Source organism: Stegodyphus dumicola, chromosome X1, assembly GCF_044657685.1.
Source record: "Stegodyphus dumicola isolate Sdum_Otavi_A_Nest chromosome X1, ASM4465768v1".
Taxonomy (NCBI): Eukaryota; Metazoa; Arthropoda; class Arachnida; order Araneae; family Eresidae; genus Stegodyphus; species Stegodyphus dumicola.
Genome location: NC_140780.1, coordinates 182,642,774 through 182,669,728, shown reverse-complemented (window position 1 = coordinate 182,669,728; position 26,955 = coordinate 182,642,774). Strand labels below are relative to the sequence as shown.

General features: G+C 32.5%; 1 protein-coding gene across 5 annotated transcripts in view; it reads right to left on the bottom strand.

The window, feature by feature from the left end:
- Positions 1-26,030, bottom strand: part of LOC118196699 (arylsulfatase B-like) — a 33,785-nt gene extending 7,755 nt beyond the window's left edge. Inside the window, exons 1-6 of one of the 5 annotated variants that reach the window (XM_085808654.1) lie at positions 25,899-26,030; positions 14,692-14,861; positions 10,416-10,575; positions 7,705-7,817; positions 6,955-7,089; positions 5,175-5,297 (exon numbers count right to left, since the gene is read on the bottom strand). In XM_085808654.1, the coding sequence (XP_085664780.1) occupies positions 5,175-5,297; positions 6,955-7,089; positions 7,705-7,817; positions 10,416-10,575; positions 14,692-14,805 (645 nt within the window). In that variant the 5' untranslated portion in view covers positions 14,806-14,861; positions 25,899-26,030. Of the gene's footprint in view, positions 1-5,174; positions 5,298-6,954; positions 7,090-7,704; positions 7,818-10,415; positions 10,576-14,683; positions 14,862-16,928; positions 17,285-25,445 lie in introns of those variants that run through there. The other 4 variants (XM_085808653.1, XM_085808652.1, XM_085808655.1 and 1 more) reach the window with 4 other exon arrangements.
- Positions 26,031-26,955: the final 925 nt, after the last annotated feature.

Here is a 26,955-nt window from a genome sequence, read left to right as displayed (position 1 = left end):
TTTAATCCGACCACGTTCTGAGCACTTTTTTTCAAAAAAGCAGTATAAGTATACTATAAACACATTTTCTCATTTATTATTTACAGAGATTAATGATGCAATATCAAAATTTAATATATTCTATTATTATCCGGCAAAAAATATTAAATTCACGTGAAATTTTAAGCAAATTGTAAAACAACTTGAAACATTCTATATGAAAAAATATTAAAGTTATATTAAAAGAAGTCATAGAATAATAAATTGCATGCTTTTATCTAGGGAATGACGTAGGACTTTAAGGATATCTTAAATAGTAAAAAAATTTCAGAATTTTGAAATTTGTTTATGAGATTTTCGATAAATTCACGATGTCATTATTTAAATAACAGGCTACAATTTCAAAAATATTGAACATATAAATATTCTGGTATGTCATTCCCTAGATAACTATATATACTAGATTAGGCACACAAAGTTTCACAAAAATAAAGTAATAATAATTTGATTTATCTTGCACCAGGTGAGCCAGTTTTTAGAAAAAATACCTAAAACTCTCCATATCTATAGGTTATACCTTCCTTTTGTTGTTATCTGTTTTTCTGTTTATATTCAGCCTATTTGTTATTTGTGGCAATTTTTACTCCAATTTGTGGTAGTGAGTGGTATTTTGATTTACGTATTCGCTCCATGTCGAGCTTACTAAAACTCTCGACTGCATATTCACCATGTTGGATACCTATGTAATTTAAAATATCTAGTAAGCCTAAAAGCCCTCTGTTAAAGTGTATAACAGCTATATATGCCTCCAATTTAAGAGTTTGTAATTACACAATGGCAACCATCGGTTTAAATTTCCAAAAAATGTCATTAAAATTTTATTTTCATTTTGTGTCTTTCTTTATAAGCACTCTTAAAAGAGCTTCTGCTCACATAGTTTTAGTATATACACTCTGAAGAACATTAATTACATTCTTTGGCCCGATTCTTTTGAATTTGTTTGTGTACACTCTTCTAACTGATACAGCTCGCTGATATTTATAAAAAATGTCTGGTCCATATGGGCACTGAACATATATAGGTAGTTTTGCACTAGAGAAAGTTTGAAAAAAATGGAGCAATTACAGCACTTTCCATTCATTGTTCTTGATTGTAACTCCATTTTGAAGTTTGTCAATAAAAACATCATTAGTGAGCGACGTTGACCCCTCCATCAATATATTTTTGTTTTCCCTTCAATTTTCTAACTCTGGATTGGGGCTTCTGAATACGACTTACGCGTTCATATTTGGTGATACCACTTAAATCTTTTACGTCACAAATCACTTTCAAAAACATCTCCTGCCAATGAGAAGCATTTTAGTTTTAGTTCACACGATGGGAATTGCTTTATTAATATTATTCTCTATTTCCTTCGCAACACGTTTCAAAAATTTATTCTTTACGCATTTTGGTTTACAAACACGGCTTCGATTGTTTTTATCACCCTTTTTATACTTTTAACTCGAATGTGATTAAAAATAATCAAAGACTAAGATAAATCTAATTGCAGAATGCAATGTGTCGAATCAAATCAAACTCATATGCTAGGGAAGACATAACACTTTCAACAGGTAATTAATAAAAATACTGCATTTTATTAGAAATAATTTCATGTTGCTGCACAGTAAACAGATAAGAGTCTATTAATTCCCTCTCTTTAAAAGTCTTTACGTTACATTTCAAAGGTGACAAATTATTTGTGTCCATTGCTAGCTCTTTTCAACCCTTTGAATGCGCACTTTCGGTGATTTAAATGCCCATTTCCGGTTTTTGATTTTTTATGAAATCCTTAATATCTCTGTTTCTAATTAACGTAGAAACAAAAGCAGACCAGTTTTGGAAAGCTAAATAAACAGTCTATCCAATGAACGAATATTGCCAAAATTGACCTTTTCAACGTGTTCGGAAAGTTACCAGGAAAACTCGTCATGTACTCCACTGAACTGCTGATGATATGCCTCACAAAGCTAATGTGAGGACTAAATTAGATTATTTAATTTTGGAAGAACACATTAAGCGAGCCCATTCAGGGAATGGAATTTAAAGGTTTTGCGTTATCATTTCGATGGGACTTAAGGTTCGAGAGATTTTGAATATTTTCCTTCCACGAAGGTATTTGAGAATTCTCAAACATCTTTATCCTATGCGGGATTCGAATTCAAGTTCCTCAGCAGGCAGTCAGCTTCCACTTAAGGGGGCATTAACGTGAGGATGATGGCCCCCTAGTGGAAGCTGACTGCTATCACTTACAATATTGCAGTAAATTTATTTTTGCTTTTAAAGCAAATTAATGTGTTTTATAATATCTAAAAATGTTTCGAACAATTCTTTAAATTAAATGTTAAATGTAAATTAATTATATCATGGGAAAATTAACATAATAAATTAACATTTTATTTGGTGATATTTACTTAAACAGGGAAATTTAAGATTCCGACACAGATTTTGTCATATAGTGCTTAATTGATTCTTCAAGCCATAGATAACTGAACAGGCTTTTTAGATGATTATCCATAATGACAAGTAATAAATGGTTAAATTTTAGCTGAGTTTAACTAATTCAGCCTGACAACAAGACAAGCCATAGGCAGAATGATACAAGTAATCGTTAAATGTTAGTTTGAAGTAGCTCTGGTTTATGAAAGATTAGATTCCTCATTCAGTTCATTTAATTTTGTAGTTCATTTAGATTCGTAGTAGATCTGAAAAGGAAACAGTATCCTCGAAATTCATGCATTCATGACTAATATTAAGGTAAGTATTAAAGCACTTAAGTAATGGAAAATTAATGAAAGAAATGTAAAAATCACTGTACAGTTCTTTGCATGTCGTAACTCATTCTTTTGTGCAACAGATACCTTTGTATTTCGTGATTGTTTATTTTATATAGGATACCGATCTACAAAAACTGCATTTTCTATACTCTTAAAATCTGTGCGCTTCCGCTTCTTTGTTTGTTTATAACATCATCTTCTCTGAAACGGCTGGGAGTTTGAGTTTCGAAAGAGGCATGCCCGGATTCAAAAAATTCATGGGAAACCATTTCGACCATTCTCATCTTCGTACGACATTTTATCAGCCGAGATATTAATTAAAAACTGTGAAAACGCTAATTTTCGCTCGCTGCATATTGTTTAGTGAATCAAGCCAAAATAAAGCTGAAACAATTTCAGATTTTTGCAAGATTAAGATGAACTGAAGCCAAGATGAAGCTAAAATGAATATGAAGCTAAAATTTAGTTTGAGAATATAAAAATTATTTCATTCATATTAAAAAATAATTTTCTTCAGCTGCACATAGAATTGACTTCATTCATATCGAAATTTTTATACATTTCCTTTTCAGGTTACATAGAACTAATAAATTTTGTTTTGGCCGCAGCCCGCTGTTATATGATAGTAATAATCTCAAGGCTATCCATACAAATTCAGTCTTCTTCTTTATAGGCTCAAATGCTGCAAACAAAATTATGTAACAGCGATCATGTATAATCTAAACTTTGTAATTATATGCAATTAGTGTTTTCGAATTACTCAATATCATTGGAACTAATTAGCGTTAACGAAACATATGTAATTTCAGAGACGGATATATTTATATTTGTTTTTAAATCAGCAGTGCAAGAATTATGACGGTTTATAAGAAGTACGGTAAAAATTATAAAGCATTAAAATAATAGTAAAACATTTTTTCACCCTTTAATCTCCTGGTTTAGAAATCTGTCAATAGTCAGCTTCTTTGCATAAATTCCAAAGCAGTTACGAACCACCCAAATACTTATTTTAGTTCTTAAAGTGATACGTTTTTACGATTACCATTATCTTTCACAAGGCAATGCTGAGATCACAAGAATATTTCATAAGGCAATGCTGAGATCCCAAGAATATAGAATGGTGTCCCGCAATGCTAGGTTCCTAAGAAATTTTATTAGAGCTTTCTACAATTGATTTTTATGATTATCAACTTTTGATCTCAAAAGCTTAACCAAAGCCTGATCTATAACTTATTAAACCACTATTTATAATTTATTAAACCACTAGACTAATGTGTTGTTTATGTCAATCCATAATGCAAGTTAACGAATTAGAATTCAGTATTATTTTTGGAGGCCAACTTGCCATTAAAATATCCTGCAATCGAATATGAAATTCATACCGATTATCTATTGTATGTAGTTTATATCAAAGCTGTGTAATTTTTTAAAGACAATGACGGTTTTGTTAAATTAGTTTATTACTGAAGCTTTTCTTTTTTTTGGGAAATCATATTTCTTTGTCCCAAACCTTCTTTAATACATGATATCCATAAATTTCTCTGGGCAGGTTTTTAAGTGCTTTTGTTTCCCGTTTCACTAAGCTTATCTGAGTTACATATTAGCATACGAGTATAACCGCTACGAGTTTCGATAACAATGCTTTGGGAAATGATCAAGCCCAAAACATTCTAATGTGTGATGATAAACAATGTAAGGTTAACTCTGATACCTAACCCAGAACTTTCCATCTAAAGCAGGAACAATAAGTACTACTATAATATTCAATATGCGATGAGTAAAAAACCTCTCTTTCATTTTTGCGATTCAAGGTGGATGTTGCACATATCAAAATAGTTATTAAGCACTACAAGTATACAGAATAAACAACACAATATTTTCCTTGCCTAATTATTGTGTACAGTCATTATGTGTATCGATGCAGGAGACGTAGGTGAAAATGTCAGTGCCCTCGCCGGGATTCGAACTCCGAACATCCCGATTGCTCGTTACCCTATCCAGTTGCATCAATAAGGCACGCAGAAAGGAGGGAGAAAATGCCTTATAACTTCAATTACAAACATCTAGAAAACTCGTAGAACAACTGGTGCGAAAACTATATATTTGAAAGGACACGCTATTAAATTTTTATTAAGAAGTATTTTGGAAAGTTTCGAGTTTTGGAATCTTCTTTTACATTTTACCTAACGGACAAGTATAATTTTGCATTAATGTTAAAAAGTAAATTGAAAAGGAATAGTTAATCAGTGATTGTAAAATAAATAATCTATAATCAACTAATATACTTTGTTAAAGTTAGAAAACTGCAATGTATGAGGCATAATTATCTTACATTTTATATATCACTCAGATCTGTAGTACTAAGAAAGAACAACTTACGTTTGTACTGTTATGGTTAGCTATAACGTCTACTGCCCTTTCAGTGAAAATATCTGTAGCATAACGTCCTCGAAAATCTTTAATAACAGTCGATCCATTTTGTAGGTCTACCCCATAAAATGCCTATAAAAATGTTCACTGATAACTAATGAAGAAAGGGAACTTTAATTTAAAAAAAAACTTTATTTTAGAGTGACAAAACAAAATGAAAGAGTTTAACATTTCAGGATGACGTTGCTTGTAAATAAACAATTTTGCTGATTTATAAAATAAAGAGAAAAAATTACTTATTATAGTACTAAAAAGGCAGTTTGTATAAAATAATTTTAAAAAGCTTTAGTAATAAAAAGAAAGGCAAATGATGAATTTTTTTAACGAGGAAAATCTAATTTGTTTTTAAATCAGTATACTATTAAAACAAATTCTGAATTATTTGTATTAAATGTAGTACAGAAGACTAAATGCTTCACATTTCGTCAAATATTAACAAGATTAGGAAGTGAAATATCCTTCCAACATAAATCAATTCTATGCAGCATTTCCAACATTAAAAGTTTTAACCTAACACAGAAAATAGTAAAACTAGTTTGCTTTACATCAAATTATTTTCATAAAGGCAAAAATTCATATCAATTTTTGTATGAGGGATGTTTAAATATAAGCAAAAATTTTCATGTTCTGTTCTTGTGAATAATTTAATGTAATCTTGGTGCATTGAGCAAACGTGTATATGTTTGAATTTATCAATATTAGTGCTAGTTTCCTTCTCCATATTCCGTGTTGGATATAATCAACACTTCTATGCAGGAGCTTCACAAGAGAATTACGCAATGAATCGTCATTAGATTTTTTATTAGCGAAGGTTCAGTTGAATAGCGTTTTTCAGTTCCAAATTTATTCGAGATTTAAAAATCAGATTGGAGGTCTAGCAATATGGAATGCATGGTTGCTGTTGGTCTTTTAAAGAAAGATAGTTAAGAACTGAAGATTAACTACAGGCCCTTTTAGTAAAACAAGCTGACTCTATATAGAGAAGTTTTACTGACGCGCTAATTTGGCAGATCGGAGGGGGGAAGAATCGCTGTCAGAGAAACCCATAAGGAATTTAAAACAAGTGTTGGCAACTTGGAAACATTTTAAAAATCATCTTAAACCCATACAGAAGAACGCTAGGTGGATTCTCCATATTTTGAAGCTTCTATGCTCAATACAGAAAAATAAAATTGGTTGCAGCCGCACAATACAAATGGTATGTGTACCTCACCACTCAAATAACGCAGATTTAGTACCATCAGACGTTCAAATTTTCGGTCCATTTAAAGAATTTTTGGGAGGTAAAATATTTATACCTAACGAGCATCGTCCAAGAATGGGTCAACGTGCAGTCAAAATACTTTTTATTCTTCTGGAATTAAGAAACTTACGAGGCACTGGAACAAGTGTATTGCAGTGGCGGTTGACTACATAAGAACAGTGTGTAAGTCATTTCATTGTATTCACTAAGTAAAGTTTATCTGGTAAATTTCTATTTATATTCGAAAGTCTCTCGCATTGTTCTTCAATTAGCAGCTTTTGCATTTTTAATTAGTTTTAATTTAATAAGCATACGCTTTTCAGTTACAGCTGAAAATACGCTTATCTAATAATTTTTAATTTACGTTTAGGTCATGAAGAGTTTAACAAAATCTATTAAAATTTTCAGTACGTTTAAAAGAAAAAAAGTAACACTTCTTATCTAATCAAAAGTTTTCTTATAACATGCAAAATAATGTACACTTACCAAACTTGTAGGACCTTCAGATGCCTCATAATTAGTGTAATCATAGTAATCAATATGGTCATTGTAAAAGCCAAAAAATGAATCAAATCCTCTATACAAAGGCGTGTATTCGTTTTTTGCATATCCTAAATGCCACTGAAAAACAAGAATGAATTTGTTTCGTTATTAAAGTTTAATCTCTTCCTTCCCGAAAAACTGTGGATTATATATATCTATATCTATATCTATATATATATTATTGCCTATTATACATATTATTGTCTTACATATTACTGCCTGTAATTGCCTATATTCATATATATAAGGAAATAGAATTTATTAATAAAAAGTTTTAGAGCCATTTTTTGTCAAAACTCTTAAAGGTACAATTAATCAGAAATGAGTGCAAAATGCTGCTTGTTCGATATTTCCGTAGGTTTTAATGTCAAATACCAGATTATCTTATTATTTTATTTGTACTTTCCTTTCTACTTTCATCGACTCTCTCTCCAGAGTGCAAATTAGTTAATGTATTTAAGCTCAGAGTTCTTGGGCACGAGAGAGAGCCTTTAAGCTATCGCTGACCGTATCTTCTCTCTGCTATTAACTTACTTAAATCGGTATTGTTACTGTTTATTACTCCATGACTACGGATTTAAGAAGTAGTGAACCTCGTGCCCCAACTCTGAGACCGGGAACTCTGAGAAATAATTATTAGGAAATATATATGTTCTTCCAGGATTTATCATGAAACAGAGTAATTATTCTTACCTTTCCTATCATATGAGTCTCATATCCTAGATTTTTGAAATGCTCAGGCATAATCATTACATCTAAAGGAAGACCAATGGGCTCTCCACTTTTAATTTCGGAGTGATGAAGACCTGAAAAGATATTAATGACTTAGATCTAAAAATTAAGTACATTATACATAGCTCTGACCAAGAGAAGAAGGAGCATTTTTATGAACATTTTCTTTTCTTCCCTCAAGCTTTTACCAAAAATTATTAACACTTACACACTATTTGTAAATAGTAAGCATAGAAAAGCAGAATAAAGCAGTTTTCTTTCAGATCTCAAAAGAGTGAGCCTTTTGATGCTGAAATAACACGGATGCGTGGAATTGTTCACATGTATTATTATATTCACATGACTATTATAGTACACTGAATATCTTACAGCCAGAGGAAGGGGAGTATTACTTCACTGCTGAAAAGTATATTTAAAAAGATATTTGAAATACTATATTTTTAACAGAACTGCACTGGTCGCCATTAAAATTGCTACTTCATTAAAAAAATAATTACCAGAACCACATTTATATTACAAATGCATTATAACGAAAATATGAAATCACTGAAATTTAAGGAAAATTTGAAGTTCAGAACATACAGAAATCAGTATCTCAAGCATCTGCCTTTGGCAACAATAGCAGCTGTAATACGGCTGGATATGGAGTCGAACAGACTTTGAATGGTAGTTATGGATGTTGCAGTCTAAGCGATTTTAGTTCAACTCCAAGAATTCATCTCTCATCTGTTGTTAGCTGTTCTTAATATTTTCAAAGCATTTTTTTCTCATTATTGAACTGAAAGTGTTTAAGAAATTGAGGTTATGAAGAATGTGTAGTGTTTAAAAATAAAATATAGGCAGAGACATAAATCTGTTTAAGTTCAGGCTCACTTCTCACGTTGCAATTCAATAAAGTATTTTAAAAGGAAAATAATATTTATTATTGCTCAGTATACGATTATAAATAATCGATGTCAAAAATAATTTTTTTTGTCATTAGCAAGTGCAAAAAATGGAGGCCTAAATAAAAACGAGTAAATACTTCACGATAATTTGCTATTAATAATTAAAAAGTGTTGTAAAAATTATAAAATGCTATGAATAATTATAAAGGTATTATTTAATACTGACTTTCTATACGATTTATCTAGCCATATACAAGTTAAACACACCAGAAAGTTATAGAAACCAGAATGATATATTATAAAATGGAAACTAAATAGAGATATGTACGCGGATGTTTGAAAGGTGTGTTGTTACTAATAGTTTTGCTCATTTTTATGATTAGAAGAAAATGCTTTCAAATTTTAAAATGGTCATACCAGGAGACTTGTAAGATAGCAAAGGTACCGTGGTGTTAAAGAAAGATTTATACAAAAATAGTATAATAAAATCCTGATTTCAATTTGGATATTTACATTATATTATTTTGTTCGCAAAAGTGATAGCTCAAACACTTCGCTCTTTTGCGTGTATTACTGTTGAGCATTGTTTTAAACATGCATACTTTTAATCGGTGGTTGTTTAAACATTAATACGCCTTTCAACTTGAATCAGAAATGGTCACATGTCCTTCAACAAAATTTACTTCTGATCAATATCGAATTTATGAGACAGACACATATATTTTTAAATCTATTTTTAATATTGAGCGCTGATGAACATTCCGATTCTCGTGAGAGGAACAAATAACTTTTTGGAATTAAAGATAGGAACATTTGGCTTTTCTCTCAAAATAACACCATATTTTTCATGTATTAAAAATAAAAATTTTGTCATAGATTTTAGTTTTAGGTAACTTTTCAAACTACGTCACAATAAGCAGCTCTATTAACGGTACATTTATGTATGAAATAGATATTTTCAAAGTTTTCTTTACCGAAGTGAACCATTTCGCAAACTGGCAACAGCAATTACTAATAAAAAGAGAGAGGATAAAAAGAATAAAATTAAGAATAAAAAACAATTAAGGAAATGCTAAGTGAAAGAATGTAAAAAATTGTCCAGATTTTGACAGAATAATGCAAAATATTTCATTGACTATTCGAAGGAACAATATTTTATTCTCAATCTACTTTTTCAAGAATGCCTGATTGATGCTTATGATAAACCTAGGAAATGTTTCTCTCAGACTGAAGTTAAAGAAGATGTAGAAGAATTATAAGAGTATAAGTTCCAAAAAAGGGATTAATTTAGAATAAGAAACAAAGTGTTACTGAGAAAGGCGAGTATAAGAGAATAATGTTGTGTGAATGGTAAGGAATGTGGGAAAATTTTGAACATTGCATATCGTGTAATATTTAAGTGTTTTACGAGTTTTTTTAAATACATATTACACATTCCTCAGTTCATTTTCTTCTCGATAATTTCCTTATACATAGGTGTAAAAGCAATATAAGTTTCGAAATTAATGTGAAATTTTAACATATTACTGTTTCACTCAAATTAATTGCTTTATTTTAGGCTGAAATGTGTTACTTTTGTAATATTATAAAATACCTAAAATTAAATTGACTGTCGAAAAGACCTCTAAAATACGTTATTTTTAGACATATAAAGCTGATCGCTCTTCTTCTTTTCTATATTTGCTCTCATAATTGTAACAAATCTTAACTAAAATCAAAATTATTTTGCATTCTCTATGTTATCCATATAAAAAACAGGGAAACAGTAAAAGATAAGTAACAAACCAATGTGAATGGGATATTTTCCACTAAGTAAAGATGCCCGAGAAGGCGTGCATAAAGATTCTGTATAGTAGTTGTGCAAAATTATAGAAGAAGCTGCTAAAGCATCAATGTTTGGCGTGGGGATCTGAGGAGAACCGTGGAAACTGACGTCATTCCATCCCTAAGTAGACGGAAACATTATTAAGCATTATTAAAAAATAAAACATTTTATACGAATTAAGTATAGAAATTAAAAGATTTCTTACAATTATTAAATATAAAATAATCAATTAACAGTGCAAAATAATTGGCATTTCTACACTGAAAAGTACAGGAGTAAACAAAATTTGCTATCACACATTCAAAAAGTTAAAAAGGTATAAAAATAGAAAATAATTTATTTCTCAATGGAACTCCTTTATAACAAATTTTATAACTGTATTCAACCTTTACTATTCCTAGAGAAGAATATTTTAGATTACCATGCAGCTACGATTTCAGTTCCCAAAGAGGACGCATGATTCATCTCCAGTCAAAATCTTCTGCAGAAAAAAGGACTTTTCTTTAGGACGCTGCAAAAACATTTGCTTATTAAGAACAGGGAACTATAGCGAATGTTTTAATTTTGGGGGATTTTAGATTGAGTAACCATTGATCTTTTATAACTAATGCATCACTGTATTCAAGATGGCCCCATATACGATTGACGAAGGGAGAAGAGCTCGCAAGGGAGATTTATCAAATACTCTCTTGTACTGACATAAAGCTTTTCTGGCTACTTGTACGCGTGTTTATTTTACGCAAATGACGTTTTCCCATACATTAGTGTTTCTTAACTATAGGTCGTGACCGCAAATGAGGTCGCAAATCGAAATTTTGGGGTCACGAAGATTCAATTCGATAGTCGAATTTAATGAAACTCCATTCATAAAACTTTAAAAAATATTACATTAATTGACATTAATGAGATTAGGCTTATAAAGACATCACTAATTGATATTAATAAGATTAATTACCTGTTATATAAGTGCGAAAGGAATTTATAAAACTATCTAGCGATTCAAACCTAAAACTTGAGTTTTCACAAAAATCCTCGATGAATTCTGGATTGAAGTTAGAACTAGATTTCTAACTATTTCTGAAATGACATTAAATGTTCTTTTCTCGTTCAGCGCCACATATTTTTATAAAATTACTTTTTCAGCTTTAACGCTAATTAAAACAAATATCGTTCAATGTCGAAAAATATTGAAGGTGTTTTATGTCCAGCAATGTCCAATATCGCACCAGCATTTAATTTGTAATGCAGCAGAAAACGATCACATCTGTCTCATTAGAATTTTCTTTACTTTTTGTTTTCTTAATCCTAAAATACTTCTTTTTATGTACATTGTTTACCAAAGAAGTAAATTATTTACGCGAGGATATTTATTTTTTATATCTTTAGTTTATATTTAATATTTGGGGTCGCGAAAAAAGTCTCAGTGATAAAAAGGGGTCGCGACTGAAAATGAAAAAAGTTTAAGAAGCCCTGCCATACATCATTTCATACATGCAATGACTTTCTGCTACTTGCACATCCTTAGCTCTTAAAAGTCTATCTTCACTTCTCAAAGGAAGTATTCATACAAATGGGAGTTATGTTTAATCCTTTACAAACGCGGGGAAATTGATGCTAAAAGATTAATGATAGTATCACTCGCAAAGGCACATCATATGCTTACCAAGCCAATCTCTGTCTTCAATGTACCGAAAACATTGACCTTGCTTTCTGATTCCCCTATGCATAAATTAAGGAAACTTACAAATTTAAATTATGGCTGTTTTTGTTGAATTGCCGAAATTACAGCTAAACATGCCATATTATTGTACTTTAATAAAATTACTCTGGAATTAACTAGAAAAATTGTTCTTATAAGGCTTAATTATTGATACTCTTGTTTTAGTTTCAAGAGTAATGTGGTAATAAAATTACTCTGGAATTAACTAGAAAAATTGTTCTTATAAGGCTTAATTATTGATACTCTTGTTTTAGTTTCAAGAGTAATGTGGTCAGCCTGCATTACACACGATTTCGATCCTCTCTAAATTGAACAAAATACTTCAATAAGAAAATAATTCTTAGTAATAAGTACGGGAATATTTATATTACTTCTCCTAGTCGTTATAAGTTAATATTAATTAAGTTGAATGATAATGTACAAGGAATTTGGTAAATTGCTGACCGTAAGTTATCGAAATAACTTCCATTTTTGAAAAAGAAAACATTTGAGATAAAGACTTGAATTTGTATACAGATCCTTAGAGAAACTTACGGAACATTTCTGGATAAGTTAAAATCATCTTATGTACACATTAAAGATTTTTATACTATCTGAAACAGAACTTACTTAAACATTAGTTGCAATGCATATTGGTTAAGTGAAGAAATATTGACTGAAGTTCAGAAATACATGAAAGATGAATTTTTTTCTGAACTAAATGCTATGCGATCTTCTTGAATAGTAAAAGATTTAGAAATAAAGTCTTTAAACTACATAAGATGCTTAAAATAAGTTTTTTGAAAAAATTAAAGAACAGATTGACTAATTTAAAACATTGAAGGTGTAAGAATTAATGCAATTCATAATATGACAGCTCCTCAGACTCAGGCCTCTAATTAGTCTATCTTTTCTTCAAATGACGGTTTGAGACGAATTATTTGGTTTGTTATAAAATTATACAATCATATTTCATACTGAAGCAATTGCAAAAATTCTTATTAATGCATCAATCATTTAACAGAATATAATAAATAATTCTTAACAGTAAGCTTTACTAGGTTCTTATGTAGATATTTAAATATAAATTTCACATATTGGGGTTGCCTTTGCAGGAAAGGGAGAAAAAGAGAGAGATCTGTAAACCTACAGTCGGGAACTCGATTCTATGTGACTTAAATTACTACGTGAAATTAAAAATTTCCCATTATTCTTTCGCATTTAAAAAAATTAGGGAAAAAATGACATAAAGTTGTCCGTACCTTTTTTTCCTTCTAATTGCCTTTGGTTTACATCTGCAAATCCTGATTGGGTGCAGGGAGCTTACTGAAACTATGCTCGTGTGTGTGTAAAAGATACGACAAAGATGAGAAGAATTAACTTACCCTTTATTTTTCACAGCGTACAACCGTTCCCGTCCTCGGGATACAAAGACCAGCACTTATGGTCTAAAACGCAAAAAATAAGAAGTAAAACTAACTGAACTAAATAAGAACTAAACTTAGATACTTTACAAAGACTAGTAAAGCGAAGATTAGCCTTTTAACTCTACGCATGTAGTGAGCAGAATGCAGGAAACTACAATACGTCTTCAAGTATCAGTGAGAAATAAGTTCTGGCCTTAAAGGTAGACAGGAACTGACTGAAAAGCACGCGCGTGGTAAGGCAGCGAACAAAGTAACCCCAAAATGCCCCGTGCGATATTTTTCTTTTCTTCATTTTATTTTCATCACCACAAAGCAGCAAAACTATGAAGAGATTCCCCAAAAGGAAATTATATTACTGAACTGTAAAGAAGTATTTTGACACTTGAATGGTATTTTATGTGCTAGAAAGGAACTGTTAATAAAACAGAGAAAAGAGCTAATCCTACAGCACATACAGATAACAAACTACGCTACAGATATTGCAAATAGTGGAAACATGTTTCCACTATTTCTACATCTCGGTAATTTTTCACAGATTAAGAATATCATTGTATTTAATCCATGTAGGAAGTGTCTGGCAATCAAAAATAAAGAAAGTGTGTAAAATGAGAAATAAATTACTGCGAAAATTTGGTTAGGCTAAGTTAACTGAATACGGCAAAGCCACGAGGACTATTTGCCTAAGAGTGGGGTGGCTTCGTGGAGGACTGTCTAAGAGAAACCGGTTCATATTCAAGTTACTCACGCGAAAAACCACGAAAACCAACCACGCAGCCAGCCCGAAAAGTCGAACTATCACTATTCAAAGGTCTTAACCACTTGGCCACTGGTAGGGCATAAGAAACTTGGGAGTAAGTTGGAATCCGAAATGTACGAAGGAAATAATTGTATCTTTGTTATATCCAATAAGTTAAATTCCCAATAAATTAGTTAATTTTAATCGTACTGACTGTAACTGACTATTAAACAGAGCTTAAAATTCTGAATTTCAAACAATTAGCAAGCTAACTACATTTTTATTAATGACGGATAAATCTGGAAGGAAAGAACACAATCAACAGTTCCATGCAAATCTTTTAAGACTAATAATAAACAGTCTTACCTACGTACCAGATCGTCAGCTAATACAAAAATTATATGAGGAGCCCCAGTTTTAGTTTCTTCAACTTCTTCAGCACATATCGTAGCAAGTCCCGCTGCTAGAAGCGGCAAAAGGATCATCATACTTAGCTGCTTTGAAAAACTCTATGACCCAGTTTTATGCACTTTTCACATAGAATCTAAGGAGAAAGAAAAAATAGCTGTTTAAAGGAACACTTTTATTTCATACAAAACAACTATATAAATCTAAGGTTTTAGTATTTTCAATAATTACATTTACAGTTACATATAATACTTAAACATAAATAACATATAATACTTAAACAAATAATTACATTTTAATGACTTTTAAAGTCCTATTGCAACTCAATATTTAATAACGATCGATTAATATCTTTATTCATTATTTTTGTATCATTATAATTAAACAAATACATATGTAAAGTAATTTCTTTTACATTTCTTTTAACCATAATTTCATTTTAAAATACTAGCTTATCCAAAAATATAAGTACATTATTGCTACTTTTAAACTGAGAGTCACTGAGATGCAGCACACATGTTGCGCTTATATTAGTTTGTAACTCTATTTTTAATGACGTCTGCAAGCTAATGCATTAGAATCGGATTATTTCGATTATGACAAAGCACTCGAAGTCTTTGTGCTTAAAAGGGAGGCCTTCGTGAAAGTTCTTAAATTCGTTCGTTAAATTGATCGCATTCATGTTACGCATGGAAGAAAAGCTCGAAAATTCCCATGCAGCCAACCCCTTCCCCGAGATTTGAAGCTGTGTCGGACTGCTAGTGTTCAGCGAGCTTACTGCTCAGCTGCTGATAAGCCTAATTTATTAGGAAGTATAATCAATGCTTATTTCAAAGAACTGTATTAAAAAAAGATACGTGATCTGTTGTTTATTAATAAAGAAAATTTATGCTTAAATTGGCATTTTCTCCTTAAAGGTCTCCTTTAAGATATACAAGACTGCTTCAGAATTTATGCTTTGTAAATGAAAAAAAAAAAGTCATAATTTCAGATGATGTGTAATATATATATATATAAAGCTGCAGTTTATAATTGGAATTTATTGTAAAATTTTCTTTTTAATTAAGAAAGCAGCCTAGCCTATGCTCATTTATTGACTTTTGCTTCAATTTCGAGGATTCGTAGATAAATTTCGACAAATAGAATTAAAAAGGGATAAAACGCAGCTGATTCTTAAAGTATCCATTAAATACCTACTAGCAATTTTACGTAATACCTAACTGACTTTAACATCGACAGTAAAATATTTATGTAAAGATTACAGTGAATTCTGGCCAAAATCTTTAATTTTTAGAGTAAGAATTTGATGATGTTTACTAACTAAAGATGCACATTTTATACAGCTTAATTATTTTAAGAGATATCCTTAAAATTTATTCCAGTCATTTAATAAATGCAAAATTTCACTCTATCTTTCTTGAAATAATTTCCACTGTAATTCATATCATTTGAAATGAAGAAATGGTTTGCAAGCTTTTTTTTATGCAGCTACAGAAACTATGTTCTTCATAAACTTTAAAAAAATTGTCTATTTAATGACTTGCTCTACTGACATGTACAATACAGAGATAAAGATATCAACAGGGATATAGATATCAAATAATGAAGACAAATTATAACAAAACAAATTAATGCTAAGCACTATCTCGTATAATAATATCTTATAAATGTAGTAATTAATAAATAGTTTCGCTTTTTTCGGTTAGATTCTTTAAATAAACTAAATTATAAATATGAATTTATCTGACGTTTTGGCTTTCTTTTGTGAACCAAACTGCTTTATGCCTTTCAGGATTTAATCTTTTTCAACATTAAAACATATCCGTTCCAATTACAAGACTTTCTTTGTAACACTTTCTTCTTTGAAGTAAATCAATTCCATATATTTAAAATTAAGTACCGATGATATTTTAACACATATAAAAAACAGCAACTTTTACTATATAATTAATAATTGTATAATTATTTAGTAAAAGTTTTGATCAAACCAGATCAACGAATTTTATTTCTTATAATTCATTTGTATTAACAATTTTAAACAATCAGAATTAAATTAAACTAATTCATCATAAATCAGAATTGGCACTAATGCTTGAAATAAAGATATATATATTATTATTTACAACATACAGATTACACTTGATAACTTTCTTTACAATTCATTTAGGTTTAGTTAGCGGAAAAAAAATAAAAAAAAGCTCACTTCTAAAGAAGAAATGTTCAAAATACATTTATCTCCAAGGCATCGTTATTTAAATCAGTCTCATTAAGATTTTTTTACGTCATTCCCATTCGATACTTAGCCATTATAAATAAGCCGCAAAATTCTCAGTTGGCTTTGATCCTTAGCGCTGAGAAACACACTGTTCCTAACTATCACTAGACATTAAAGGCACCACAAAGATTAAAACAGAATATACGATTATTCTGCCAGTAATTCAAGATCTTCTGAAAGAAAGATGCGAGGTGGGGAGAATAGGAACATTCTCTTCTTAATGCGATGACCTTGTAAACCTGTTGTAAAATCAGCGCGAGCCATAACTTCGTGAGCAACCGAAGACAATGCGACAAGGTGGTATATTGTCCAGCAGATGTATGCTTTCTTTAAAAATATATAGAGAAATATTATGCTGACGTGCACTTTTTATGACTCATTTGGCTGCATACAAGAATGCAGAATTTGACAAAAGATGGCTGAAACAGTGGTACTTTATATTTACGATGTAACTCATTATTTTATTTTGCCATAATGAAAAATATGCTGAGTATACTGTAGCAATATATATTTGTTCCCAGCTTTTAATTTACTCGCTTGAGCGATGGAACTTAAAGTAGCTAATATTCTGTATAGGGAGTTGAGTGCGATTCGAAAAGATAGTCAAAGCCATTGCTCAAAATTAAAATTTAATCAGTCAGTATAGTACCACACTTTTAAAGCATTAAATTAAATGTCATTTTTCTTTTTGCTAGGTAACTATTAGGTGGCTTAGACTGTACATACTAGCACTATTTTTGTAAGGAAGATACCATAATTAATAATACCCCCCGGAAAAAATATCCCGAAAATGCAAGATAATTTTTCTTCGAACAAACGAAAATTCACAGAATAGTAAAGATTATTCTAAATTTTGAAACTTTTCAGCAATATGGCACTGAATATCTAATACGTACAAGCGAATGTGCATTCAATTGTGCAAATTTAAGAGCATTTTCTAGCAGAAATCTTTTTTTCATCCTCTCGGAAATTATTCAGTACACGTATGAACAAACGAACGTATGAAATAAAACAGACGGCCGAGTAAATACCGAGTTTATTATGGAAGAAATTAATTATGGAAGAAATTAATTACTGCCCTTATGCCCTGCCTTACTACATTAGAAAAATATTGGTAGGAAAATACACAGTTGTATTTTTCATTTGTTAGTTAATTGATTTTTACTTATTTTAGTCATTTCTTTTATTAACATTTCGTTTATTATGAAAGAATATCTGCTTATAAATTACTTTCTATCCAATCAACGATTGGAGTATTAAAAGTGTTACTTTACTGATAAATCCTCTACAAAGCTATAATAATGCCAACAATACTGAATAAACTCTTCTACTTGAAAACTGCTAATATATTGTATTTAACGATGAAAACTGGGTAAGAAAACTTAGAGTTTTCAGCCAGATAATTATCCCTACCCAAGTCTGCATACGAATGCTTTTTGCATCACGTTTGTACCTGCTAGTAAGACCCAGATTCTCTAACGAATCGAATAAATGAAAACATAAAACTTGCTACAGCATCATTTGTATGGGAATGAGACCGGGAGAATTAAATGGAAGAAAATAAATCCAATTTTAAAGTTAACATATAATTTCAGACTTAGCAATACGATTACACGAAACAAAATAACGAGCAAATTAAATTAAATAAAGATACTGCACGATAACTCATCTTCCCATCGATCAATAACTTCTTCGTAGAATCGCTTTGTCCTGAAAATAAGTATGTGTACTTAGTCATCTTGTGCCCACCAACTGCATCTGAGAAGTCCCTGTGACAGTCGTTCCCCCTCCTGCAGCTGAGACGTCCCTGTGACAGTCGTTCCCACTCCTGCAGCAAGGCAGTTTTCAACTCCGATATGGTTCTCGGAAGGAGATGGCGAAATGAATTTGTCCTCCCAAGAGAATCCCAGACATACTCTAGAGGGTTACGGTAAGAAGATCTGGCTGGCCAATCTGTGCCACGAATATCCTTACTTTCTACATAATCGTCGATCAGCTAAGCCCTACGTGGACAAATGTGGTAGTCCATGAACAGGAACCAAAGACGAACTGCGCTTATGAAAATTCGAATACAGGATTGTAAAATCTCCTCTCTATATCTCATAGCAGTCAGGGAGCCTTTATCAAACATATGTAGGGGTTTGTGGCAGTCCAACATTATGCCTGCCCAAACCATTACAGCTCCGCCATCATAATGATCCTTTCCTTTGATGAGAGAGGGGCGGTATAGTGTTCTAGGTTCTCTCCAGATACAGGTACGCCGAGCATCACTGTCCAGGCTGAATCTAGACTCATCTGTAAAACGTATGGTGCTCCATGCTGGAATCTGGTCCAAGGTGCATGTTGTCTGTATCATGCTAAACGCGTTCTCTTGGGTGCTGCAGTGGCTCTTTTGTCTTACAGCCCTATCTCATAAAGCCTTTGGGCAACTGTAAACCGTGGAAAACTCTGGTTCGAGTGGCAGCATAGAGCTTACGTGAGAGCTGTGAAGCGGTAGCAGTTCTGAGTGGCAGCTCTGAAAGTGCTAAATAACGATCCTTATTCGTCGTTGTGGATCTTGGTCGAACTTGTCCAGGTCTTCTCAATATGGATCCAGCGTCCAGAAACTGTTTCTACAAATTGCAGACGTCACTGGGCATTACATTGAGCTCTGTACCTGTCTCTCCTTGTGATTTGTCTGTCTCCAGTCTATCGACAATTCTCCATCTCATTTCGTCACCCATACGATCGTGGCTGCTCATTTTACTTGATACCTTTTAAAATTTTACCAACTCTTGCGAGAAAAAGGACGAATGTAATAAGGAGTAAGAGAGCACAAATCTCCGAAAACTTCTCATGCATTTAATATCCCCTCCACAATCACAGCTCTGTAGGCACGCATGTGTACGCTTACGTATATTCGATTCTGAATACTTGCATATTTCTTAGGCGGCATAATTAGAAGCTTTCGTTCAGTACCTTTCGTAAAAATAGACATGATTTGCAAATTCTCTTAATTTTACACACGAATGTACTTATCTTAAGGAAGGGCATTCATTATAATGATGACTTACAGTTCAACATAGAGAGAATAGTTTTCCTAACTCATACATGGAGATATCAATCTTGTAATCTGATTGTATCCTGAGATATGAATTTAATAATAAAATTTTCAAATTTAGAGATATCAGAACTTTAGCACATAGCACTTCACGAGCTGATTTCAAGAAAACACTTATAACTTGAGAAGTGGAAATCCACAGAGGAACGCTTTATATAGGCATGTTAAGCAAGCTTGTGCACACGAGATGCATTTAAATTATAACAAAGAATCGTTAAATTACATTAAAATATAGTCTTGGAATTCGGAGCCGGTCTAAGACACGGCACGCTGCTCGATAGTGAACCAACCAGGTGCACAGCTTGCCATCTTATGGTGTTAACGACGTATAAACCCGTATTATGCTCGCATGTAACAACTTAAGACAGGAAATTCTGCAGTACATCCAACAAGAAGCTTTAGCCAGAATACATATGTGTATTTCTGCGGAGTGTGAACACATCGATCCTGCTTAAATATTTGTACGAAGACTTCATAAGGCTAGATCATTATTTACCGATTTATTTTTCATAATGCTCTAATGATGTAAAAATTTCTTACTATAATAAACTGCACTGTGTTTCCAAGAGTTAATTTCATTAGTAAATTTGCTTCCATCTTATAATGACTTCAACGCGAATTGTGACATATTTATGCCGGTGATCGGATGCCAAAGAATCTGCAATTCAGAGCTTCTCTTCAAGTTATTGATGGGTGTAAGGTCTCATTCCATACTAAATCAGTGACTTGCAAAAGTTACCTATTGCTTTCTTCGTTAGTTTTCATATTATTGACGATAAAATCGCTGATTTCTAGTATGACTAAGACGTTGCTTTCGATCTTGTATGATAATGCAAAACATTTTGTTGTAAATAGACGCAAATTTCCTGAAACCAGCGTTTTGCATTTAAAATTTATTTCGATGATTCAGGACTTTTGCATTGTGCGTTGCAGATTTATATTTTTAACTTTACAATTTTTTACAATGTTTGAGTACTTCATTATTATTTTCGTACAGCCTTATAAAATTGTTTGGTGTGTGTATTTAATTATGGCAAAGCACACGAGGGCTATCTGCCTAAGGGGAGGGATGCCTTTCGTGGAGGACTTTCTAAGGGAAACTGGCTCGTATACACGCTACACATGGGGAAAACCACGAAAACGCCCATGCAGCCAGCCCGTTCATGGGATTCGAACCTCGGACCGAACTACCAGTGTTCAGCGACTTTACCGCTCGGCCACTGGTGGGCCCCTATAAAATTGCCCTATAAATTGTTTGAAATAATGATAAAATTGTTTGAAATAATAATAATAATTTTATGGTTTCTTTATATTACACTCATGTCCATAAATTAAGGATAATTCGGAGTCACACGGAAATCGAACTCTAAAATAAATATATCACCTGTAAAATCACTACACACATCTTCAAGAATCATATGCAAATCTCGGGAAGTAACCAGATGACACCGATGGTACGTCACAATGACGAGAGTGTAAGAGAGTGATATATAAGGAATACAGGCAAAGAAGTAAAATTGTTCGCAGGCACTTTATAAGCATTTCAGTGAATTAACCGAATAGTTATGACACAAAGGACGCATATGGATGATTTTTTACGTGGTAGAATTATCGGCCGTCTGGAATGTGGGCGTACCCAACTGGAAGTATCAGACGAACTTGGAATTGCCCAGAGTGTCATTTCCAGGCTTTGGCAACGCTTCCAAGATGATCGTAATGTGAGTAGACGTTACAGCACAGGTCGCCCCAGAGTTACAACGCGGAATGAGGACCGGTATTTGGCAGTTACTGCCAAAAGAAACAGGCAGAGCTCAGCCTCAGACCTGTCTCGTCAGCTCTCTTCTGCCATTGGTACGATAATCTCAAGGCGGACCGTGTACAGACGCTTAGGGCAGATTGGTCTATATGCTCGTAGACCTGTCAGATGCGTTCCACTTACTGCAACTCACTGTCGCCTGCGGTTAGTCTGGAGTAGACAGCATGCATTGTGTACACCGCAACAGTGGGCTTGTGTGATGTTTTTCGACGAGTCCAAGTTTAGCTTGCAGTCTGATTCTCGCCGGACTTTCATATGGAGAGCAGAGCTCTAGGTACCCGTTACCACCAAGAAAACACCATTGAACGACACCGTTACGGTGGTGGAGGAGTGCTCGTTTGTGGTGGAATTATTCTAGATTCCAGAACTGACCTGCATGTTCAAATTGGAACCATGACAAGCCAAATCTACCGGGACGTCATTCTGATACAACATGTACGTTTGTTTCGGGGCGCCATGGGCGCACAACTTGTGTTTATGGATGAAAACACCCGTCCTCACCGTGCAAACATCGTAAGCGAATGCCTTCAATCAGAGGATATCACCCGTATGGACTGGCCAGCATTCTCACCGGACTTGAATCCAGTAGAGCACGTGTGGGACATGCTTGGCCGACGAGTTGCAGCCCGTCAACCTCCTCCTACATGTCTACCGGAACTTCGGAGAGCATTGCCTTTTGAGTGGTGTAATATTCCCCAAGATCAGATCGATAATTTGATACTGAGCATGCCTAGGCGTTGTACGGACTGTATTGCATCGTCTGGGAGACATACAATGTATTAACAATTATACCAACCATGTAATATTGGTTTCTTGTAAATAGGTTTTTTTTTTTTTTTTTTTTTTTTTGTAATTTGCTCCAGGGAGAAAAAATCGCTAATTTTTTTAATAATATCAAACATATAGCATCTTTTTTTACTCTTTACCTTTTGTTTAATAAATAAGTTTTACAAATAAGTCAAATTTGTTTTGCTTCTAAATCTTCCTTTGCCTGATTTTGCATTATCCTTAATTTATGGACATGAGTGTAAATAACCGGTCATTTTATGTTTTGTATCTGTACTGTCACTTCTCCCTTTCCATTTTCCAGTCAGAATTCAAATTAAATTCGCGTGTCTTTAAAGGAAGATTTTCGCAGTTTAATTCAGGGTGTGTTTTGCCTTTCGTGGCCACGTACTGGGCTGCTATCTTAGATGAGAGTTCTTGATTGAGAGTTCATTAGAATTGCAGATAGTTGAACTCCACGCTGTTAAGTGTTGAGCCAACTTCGAGTTAATTTGATTGTGTAGCCTTCGGCTACTAGTTTATTTGAATTTAAAATTTATATTTGACTTACTGTTACTTCGTCACAAGTTGTTGGCTGAGTTGTAAGCACAAAATATGTATTCTGTGCTTACTTAGTTTTAATAAAGAGTCTTTTACATCCATTCTAAGTTTCAGTTATTATTTTAAACTTAACGATAATTCCCTTAACGTCTACAAGAGTTTAAACACTTTAGATGATTGTCTTTCAAGAAGGTGTTTAAATCTATTTTCAGTCATTGATTGCAGACCTATGATCCTTAGTTTCAGGTTTAAACTAATGTAGGCATTCAGCCAGCTCAAATTATTTGACATCTTTTAGCAAAAATATTAGATACTTCAATTTTTATACGGGCTTCATATAAAAAAAATATAAGTGAAAATGTGTTTCCGATGTAGGATTAGTAACAAAAGTCCCTACCTTTAAGATTAAAATTACTCGATATAACATTAACTAAGATTTTAGGAGCCGCACAAAATATTTTTAAAAAAAGCCATGCATGTTAAGTTTTCTATTGCAGATTTCTAAAACATGCGTTTTATATGAGACTAAAAATAATGTTGACGGATGTTTCCAATTATCAGTTGTAGAAATCCTGAATTTTGAAGCTTTGTAGGCACCGAAAAATAACGAAATTTAATTTTTATATGACCCCTAAAGCGACAAAATTGTCGTTTCTTTTTTCAGGTGAAAGTGATAAATCTTTTCGCCACAATTTTTCCATGTTACAGAGCCCGCTTCTATCACTGAAAGATCTTTAGCACAAAAAGGAACAACTTGCTAACTAGAACTTTCTCTATAGAGAGTGTATATAAGATTTAAATACAGCACACTTTCAATAAAAGTGTCACGTGACTTCATTTGCCCGGGCTGAAAGCCTAGCTTGGTATTGTTTCTTAAACTAAGAACTACAGGCTTATATTTTACACCGCTGTTTATCACGTTTATGTTAAAAAGTGCAAAAATGTTATTTAAGTATTTTTATTACGTCAAGTTTTAGATCATCAAAATACAAACAAGACAGCCACTTAAAAATGAAAACGAAGACACAAATGCACGCAGTTTTATCAAACGATAGACAGAACATGTGATATAAATGAGCATTTCGAAGGAAAGATATCGACATTTAATTAGTAAATAACTTTTAACAGTTGCCTGGAAATAATATTTATGCACATTTGTAGAGACATTAGGTATTTTTTGGAAGCAAGCAAGATGAAAAATGAGCAATTGCCTTCGCCAGGAATCGAACCACGGACCTCTGGAATACCGGCTTAGCGTGCAGAACCACTACACCACGAAGGCACTCTAGGAAGGCTGGAGAAATACCTTATACATTAATAAAAAAATTCCTACTTAAAATCAAACATGTGAGTTATATTGAATGGCGAAAATTTAAATAGAATAACTATATCAATAACAGCATTTTTGATGACATTTAGCAACTCCGAAGAATATTTTTACAATACTATATATAATGCTAAAGGAATGTATGCCATAATAAATACACTATCGTCACATTCTAGCAAGGACAAAACGAAAACAATACCTCATTTTTTATTGTTTTGTTCTATGATCTAAAATGTTGTTTGTATCTCATTGTTTTCTTGAATTCCCCTAATTTTACCTGGCGTGTCATTCTTTACCAATGAGCATTTATATTCCACAAAATGTTTTTGATAAATAACAATAGAAATAAATTACAAATTCGGAATGAGTTAAAAATCTAAAAGGCTAACTTTTATCCCCTTTACTTTCTTTCTTTTTTATTTTATATTTATTCCAGTATTTCTTCTCTACCAAGGTATTTTGTTTCATTTATTTAAAAATTGTTTCGTAAAGTTACTCAAGCACTTCATCTTTTAATTCATTACAATAAAAATACATTTTTAACACAGTAATAATAAATATACAGGTTTTTAAAATCGGTATCTATTACTAAATATCTGAAACAACTGACAAACAAAGTCACTGGAAAGAAAAAGATAGAGGTAAAGTAATTGAGGGGCAGGGTTATTATTATTGTTTACGTGTTCAAACATCATACAAATCAATGTACGTATATTGCCAAAATTTAGGCAATGAAAACACGCACCTAATTGTAATAATGAATGGGTGTCAAATGTGATGATAGATGGGTGGTTTCCGCAATAACCCAGAAATACTGGATACGTGCAAGATGAAATGTGTGATCTGAAAAAAAATTATGGAATTAAAGTAACTTACCCCCAAAGGATGACACTTCAAATAATGCGAATTACGAAAAATTTATTATATCTTGACATCGTGAAAATTTAAATTAATACTAGTATAAATCACGAAAACATATCCAGACAGAAGACAATAGACGGCAAACTACTGCAGCAGTAAGAATCAGTCCTACCAATTTGAGTCCTAACCTTTCGTGCACAAAATGCGTAAAGTTCCAATCTAAAAAATCTCAGTTCATCTTCGTTACACAAAGTTACATGATAACAAAATTCAATTTTTATAGTGAAGGTCTTTGACTTGAATTATTATTCCAGTATATTTTTGTGGAAACACAAGGCCAATTCTAGCATTAGATGCAACACGTGCGCGGGAATTCCTTTCGAGAACGTCTCAAGTCGTAAAACATCATTCATTTACCGCAGAAGTCAGAATTTAGATCAATTTTAGTTGAATCTTCATATCACTTACTATTATTTTTTGACAAAATGCATTCTCTTGAAACTATATGGAGATGGTCGTCAGAAAGGCACGAAAAATAACAAAATTGCAGACACGCGTCATCTACGGGGAGAACGGACAGAAGCACGTCCTACCCCTTCGGAGTCTAGCAGCAGAAGAGGGAGAAAATCGGTTGTAGTGGTCAATCTCGCTTTGTCATTGAGCGGTCGCAGTGAACAGACTTGATGTTGAATAAATGTGGAGGCTTCCCTGCACACTAATTATAGAATAATATATATGCTTTCACATCCTACATTTTACTTCATAAATCAAGGGTAATGATAAAGTGTTTATTTACAGTATATGACGATAAGCTAATGGAACTCATTTTCTTCACTTGCGAGAATTTTATCAGTATTGGGAAAAATCGGGAAACAAAATTTTTGAAGTTTGATAACATTATATTGTTCAGTTATTACTTAGACGTACAGGAAAAATTAAAAAAAATTCTAGTATTTTAGAAGGCCATTCATGTATAATACTTTGGCTGCTTATCTTCGCGTTTCTCCTTGGCCTCCATGGTTCTCTTATCTTTGTGCCACTAAGGGAAATAGCAAATATTTTGCTTGATTCTAATATATTTGGAAGAAAGAAAAAGGCTATAAACTTATTTTAATTTCCCTACACGTTATTCAGCAATTTCGGTACAAGACAAATTTATAATTATAAAAGGAGAATAGTATCGCATTTAATGTTGGGACGCAGTGACATTGCGATTCAAATGGTACCAAATGGTTTTCACCCTCCCGAAAAAAATGAAGCTGAGAAATGGCAAAACCAGAAACATGGTTTGGTAAATGTGTAATATTCAGGTTAAAAATAAGGAAATTAGGCAGCTGAGGAAAATTGTTCTGTAGTTAAACCATCGAAACTAGTTCAGAAAAATTTACAAATATTAAGCTGATTTTTTTTTGTTTGACATCTGCATCTTATCGCCAATAAGGTGAAATTCAACAGTAAGCCTTTGAAACTAAATCTAAACGCGAGAGAAAGAGCTACAATGCGCGAAATTCATTCTAACCTGAAC